Source organism: Apium graveolens, chromosome 4 (genome assembly GCF_009905375.1).
Source record: "Apium graveolens cultivar Ventura chromosome 4, ASM990537v1, whole genome shotgun sequence".
NCBI lineage: Eukaryota > Viridiplantae > Streptophyta > Magnoliopsida > Apiales > Apiaceae > Apium > Apium graveolens.
The window spans coordinates 53,967,516-53,974,014 of NC_133650.1; the positions used below are offsets into that span (position 1 = coordinate 53,967,516).

The following is a 6,499-nucleotide window of genomic DNA, read 5'->3' on the forward strand; positions in this document are numbered from 1 at the left end:
CGAATCATAACTCAGTGCTATCACATGGGCTGATCAGCATATGATAGTACGTCCCTTGGAGAATGATCCCAATCTAAATTATCTTATCATTTTTTATATTCATAGAATAAATGATTTATCAACTGATTCTATTTTGGAATAATGGTGAAATGCAGTTTTGATTCAGATTCTGATTTATGCTGATACTTACGTTGTTGTTAAATATCAAAGGTGGTATTAGTATAGATGATTGATGTTGACTTCAGTATGGGTGTTGTGAGCATCAAAGTTCGTATTGATATCTAATTTGATATGACAACAAAATAAGTATTAATTTGAAGAGTTCGGTTTTGAGTAAAGTTTATGATTCAATCCATAATTATTGTTCCTTATTATTATTGTTTACGATATTTTCGTAAACACTGTTTTACGATTTTATTCTCGTCGAGATTCAAAGTATTGCTTAAGCATCTCGCTCAAAACTATCAAAATGGTTTTGAATACAATTAAGGAATCAATTCTGGGGTTCCTCAACTAAAGTTTTATGATTCAAAAATTATGATTTTAAATGTTCTGCTCTAATGCAGATGTCGCTTTTATATCAAAATGACCCTATATTCGTTATAATGATCTTGCTGAGCATTTCTTCCGCTCATACTTGCCTGTTTTTAAATTTAACCTCCAGTGAGGATTAGCTTGCGCTGTTTGACTGCGTAATTCAAGGAAGCAAAGAAGAAGCTTTTGGAATATGGTTGTCCAGGGTTTGCGAAATAGTGTAAGTTTTATTGTGTAAAGTTGTTTATATTATATTATATTATAATTGTGTATTTTATAGTTGGGCCTAGTATACTTCTTTTCGAAGTTATACTAGCGGGTTAAGTTTTGAGATTGAGAATTAATGAAAAGAGATTTAAAAGAAAGTGAAAAATTTATTTATGGAATTTGGATATCTTGTTTCTTGAACTGTAACCTTTAAAGATCTTGGAGTAGTTTGGGGTCATAAATAATAATTATCTTCCGCTGGCATTTATTTATTGATTAAACAGATTAATTTGAATTGAAGTTTCATCGTGACGACCAAATCCTCTGACCCCAGATTTGGGAGCGTTATATTTTTAATACCATATACCATTCAGCTTTTTCAATAAAACACAAACAATTTATCAAATATCGACATGCAAGGTTCCATTTACAATTTAAACCTATTTTAATCTATTCCAAACAAGAACACTTCTTGAAATCATTTCTTTTAAATCAAAAACTGAACCAAAATATTATTTTTGAACAAAATCTTAACATGCATAAATCCAATCATTTATTCCTTTGTAAACTAAATGAAATCCATGCTTTTAATAATCAAAACTGAACTTATTCATACTTATCTACTCACATATCCAATATAAACCAAATTCTATTTCCAAATTAAACAATAACCAAATTAACAACAAAACAACTTGTTGAATTGATATGCAATCAATCAACTCAACATGCAATACTCTAAATCACAAATCCAACTTAATTAAACCCATGATCTAATCATTTAACCCATTTTCTTTCCAAACCAAACAAAATATAACTTGATTATACTTAAGATTTTACATGCATGCAAAGAAACCCACTCAAAAATAAAGGTTTATATATATATATATATATATATATCATCAAAACCAATCGAACATTAAAACCCATTTGAAAAACTCATTCATTCGAACAAAAAACCAAATCTTTGAACCAAAACCCTTTGTAAACTTTGAATAAAAATCAAAACCCACCTTTTAAATAGCAAAAGTCGAACCTATCTCCAAAACAAACCAAGAAAATCACATAACTTATATACTATACTCTCTCTTAAGGTCATATACTAAGAAATTATATTTTCTTAGATATAACCAAGAGATATTGATGCAAAAACTTTCTTAAACGCTTACATGCAAAGAGTATATGGATAGATAAATTAAAAAGGATGAAGATAAATGGCAAGATCTTCAAATTCGAAGTAAAATTGGGTGTTGCATGTAAAGAAGAGAAAGAGAGAGAGCTCAGTTAGAGAGAGAAAAGAAGGGAGGAAGAGAGTCGAGAGAGAAAAGAGAGAAGAGAGGGGAGAGAGTGAAAAAAAATGTGATGAGTGAAGTGGTCAAAAGCTTTTAATTTGATTCTCCCACATGCACAAGTTAGTGGATTTTGGAATTTACCAAACTATCATTCTTCTACCACTAGCACAAAATGCATGCAAGGCTAAAGTGGTAATTTGGCTAAGTTGAAATGAGATAGTGGGGTGGTTAATGACACAACTACCCTTCCCTTATATTGTGAGTGGAAATGAATGTAAGGGCAATTAGGTAATCTAATAATTAATAATCTAATTAATTACAAAGAATACATTTTATAATTGAAACCATAAATCGATAAATTACAAGAGTGACATCATAAAATAGCTTAGAATTTTAGAAATTTAAATTTGAAATTTATAAATAAAACTATTTTTCTTAAAGAATAAAACTGCATTTATAACTTATTTAAATTGCATTAATGCACTTCTTATTTTCTAAAATTCCAAATAATATCATACAAGCATATAATCACATAATCATGCACCTTAACATAGATTCACATATCACGTATCATAATGAAATATACTTAATCATAAAATTTTCCTTTTTACTATTATTCATTCTTCGCGTAACGGGTCGCGTCCTGACCGACGGCCCGACGCTAAGCGTTTTCAACTACGCTTCACAATCATTCTCTTTATACCAGCTAACAAGTCAAACTGGAATATAATATTTATTTAAATATTTCCATCCTCACATAATAACACATAATTCACATTATTACACTTTACTCGCATAATTAATTCGCGAAAATTCCCAGTCGTTACATTCTACCCCCTTAAAAGGATTCTGTCCTCATAATCTAATCTAAATAAATAGAATGGGGATATTTCTCCCACAATTCACTTTCTAATTTCCAAGATGACTCTTCTATCTTGGGATTTCTCCATAAAACTCTAACTAGATGCACCAACTTATTTCTAAGCGGTTTTTCTTTACGATCTAGAATTTATACTGGATACTCCACATCTGATAGATCTCGTTGAATTTCCACGGGTCCTAGCTCAATCACATGACTACCATCAGCATTATACTTTTTTAGAAGAGAAATATGAAACACGTTATGAAGATGTTGCATCTGCAGAGGTAACGCTAACTTATATGCTACTTTTCCAATTTGCCTTAGCACTTCGAATTTTCCAGTATATTTAGGACTCAGCTTGCCGTTCTTCCCGAATCTGGATAGACCTTTCCATGGAGGGATCTTTAACAATACTTTGATTGCGGGTGCGAACATCACATCCTTTCTTGTTCTGATCTACATCTTTCTTCTGTCAATCTTGAGCAGCAATCAGCCTTTTGTGAATCAAATCCATTTTCTCTTTCATCTGTTGCATCAACTATGGGCTAATAATTTACGTTCGCCAACTTCGTCCCTGTAGGTAGGGGATCTTCGATTATTTGAATAGTCCTTTCGCTTTGTCAGATGTTCAGCGGAGGATATATGCCATACTCATTTTTCCATTTAGCTTCCAAATGATCATGAAATTGTCGCCAAGATCTCGAGTTAAACTTTGGATCTCTACCGGATACGATAGACATTGGAACTCCGTGACGCATCACGATTTCATCCACATACATCTTAACTAAAATTTTCCAATGATAATCTTTCACTGATATGCAAGAAATGCGCTGACTTTGTCAATCGATCAATTATTACCCATATTGCGTCATGATTAGACTTAGTCTTTGGTAATCTTACCATGAAATTCATCGTGATAAGCTCCCATTTCCGTTCAGGTATGTCTAGTGGTTGAAGCAATCCACTCGGTCGCTGATGTCCCGCTATTACTTTCTGGCATATATAGCATTTACTTATCCATTTCGTAATCTTCCTTTTTCATATTTGGCCACCAATAACTTTCTTTTAAGTCCTTTTACATTTTTGTACTTCCTTGGTGAATCGATAATCTTGAGTTATGCGCTTCATGAAGAATCTCGTGTTTCAATTTCATAACACTAAAAATTTCAGATACGCGAGCCACTTGGTATATTCCTTTATTATCCTTTTGAGCCTTAATTTCTTTTTCAGATAACTTATCCTTCTTGTGGTTCATAATTTGTTCTTGATGATGTCGAATCTTTTCTAAAATTTCCGGCTGAAAAGTCATTGCATACATTACCTCACTTCCCATTTCTGGAATTCGCACTCTATTTCCAACTTCCTAAAATACTTGATTAATTCCTCAGATGAAGTTTAACACATTCAACCCTTCTTTACGGCTTAGCGCATCTGCTACAACATTCGCCTTTCCGGGAGGATAACTGATAATATCGTCATAATCTTTGATCAATTCCAACTATCTCCTTCACCACATAGTCAATTCTTTCTATGTAATAATATACTTTAAGCTTTTGTGGTCCGAATAAATTTCACACTTTACACCATACGAATAATGCCTCCAAATCTTAAGGACAAATATAATCGCTGCTAATTCTAAATTATACGTAAGGTATTTCTGCTCGTGTGGCTTTAATTTCCTTGTCACATATACTATCGCTTTCCCGTGTTGCATCAACACACAACCTATCCCTCTATACAAAGGATCACTATAGATCACAAACTTACCTTTTCATTGGGTGAAACCTACACTGATGCGGTTACACACCTTTTCTTTAACTTTTGAAAGCTTCCTTCGCACTTATCCGTCCAAATAAACTTTTCATTCTTCCTTGTCAACTTAGTCAATGGGACATCAATCTTAGAAAAATCTTTTGCAAATCTTCTGTAATACCCTGCTAATCCAAGAGAGCTTATGACTTCTATAGGAGTCTTAGGCATATCCCAATTCATCACAACTTCTATTTTGGCTGGGTCTGCTTTTAATACCTTCACTGTTAACTACATGTCCAAGAAATTGAACTTCCTTTAACCAAAACTCACGCTTCGAAAACTTTGCATATAACTTCTCTTTCCTCAAAATCTCCAATAAAATCCTCAAATATTCCATGTATTCTTCCTTCGTCTTGGAGTATATCAAGATATCGTCAATAAATAATACGATCACGAACTTATCCAAATATTCCTTGAACACTTTATTCCTGAGATCCATAAATGCAGCTGGCGTATTTGTCAATCCAAACGCCATCACAAGAACTCATAGTGTCCATATCTTGTTCGAAACGCCGTCTTGGGTATATTGTCCGCTTAATCTTCAGCTGATGATACCCAGATCTTAATTAAATCTTTGAGAAACAAGTAGCTCCTTCCCATTTATCAAAGAAAGTCGTTGATTCGTGGTAGATGATACCTATTTTTATCCCTCAATTTATTCAATTCGCGATAATTGATACACAGCCTCAGCCTTTTATCTTTCTTATTTACAAATAGCACTAGTGCACCCCTCAGGGATACACTCAGGAAAATAACTCCTTTATCCAGCAATTCCTGTAACTACGTCGGTAACTCTTTTATCTCCATTCGATAGGGAGCTTTCGGTATTGATTTCGTTCCAGGAGCCAAATCAATGGTAAACTCGACCTCTCGGTCTGGAGGTAGTCCAGGTAATTCATCTGGAAACACATCGGGAAAATCTTTAAATACTGGAATATCTTCGATCCTTAAGGACTCCTTTTCTACATTCTTCAGATGTGCTAAATACACTTCACACCCATGTCGTAACAGTCTCTTCGTTTGGATTCCATTAGAAACTTTTTCTCTTGCTACTTTCCTTTTAATATGACTTCAATACCATCCTTGGTCTCTAATTTCACTTTCTTGCTTCTACAATTGATTTGCACATAGTGGTTTGAAAACCAATCCATCACAAATAGAACGTTGAATTCTCCAAACTTAAAAAGAATTAAGTCAGCGGAAAAGTGCCAACCTTCTATAATCCTACCGCAAATGGGACAGATTCTCTTGGCAGTAACTCTTTCTTGATTCGCTACTTCTCTAATCAAATTAGGTTCGAGAGGGCATGCAACACACTTTAATCTAGAAATAACACTTTTAGCAATAAAGGATCTAGTTGCTCCAAAATCCATTAATACTTTAACTTCTACTGAGTTTATATCAAGCATACCTGCCACCACATCCGCATCCTGCACTGCATCTTTCATTGTCATGTTGAACGTTCTTGCCCTTGGCTGAGCTGCTGGTGTTATAGAGGGCGATGGTCCAGTAATCCTAAGCATATTTGCCTTCGGAACAGGCTCCTTACAATTCCTTACCATATGGCCCACCTTTCCATATTTAAAATAAGTCAATTCCGGCTTCCCTGCTTCAGATTCAGAAATCTCATCTCCAACTGGTCTTGCATATAATTTGGAAAATACTTCTCTAAAACATCTCCGTAAACTTCTCCCAGATTATAAATTTTCCTTCAAGCAGCGCCTTTAAAAATTTTTACCTATAACTTGCCTCAACCTAAAGGTAATAACTTGCGAACTGCGCCTTTTTCTCATCC

The 6,499-nt window shown here is 33.9% G+C and overlaps 1 protein-coding gene across 1 annotated transcript; it reads right to left on the reverse strand.

The window, feature by feature from the left end:
* Positions 1–5,753: 5,753 nt before the first annotated feature.
* Positions 5,754–6,266, reverse strand: LOC141718550 (uncharacterized). Its single transcript, XM_074520931.1, has one exon. It carries the CDS (start codon positions 6,264–6,266, stop codon positions 5,754–5,756), a length of 513 nt encoding a protein of 170 aa, XP_074377032.1.
* Positions 6,267–6,499: the final 233 nt, after the last annotated feature.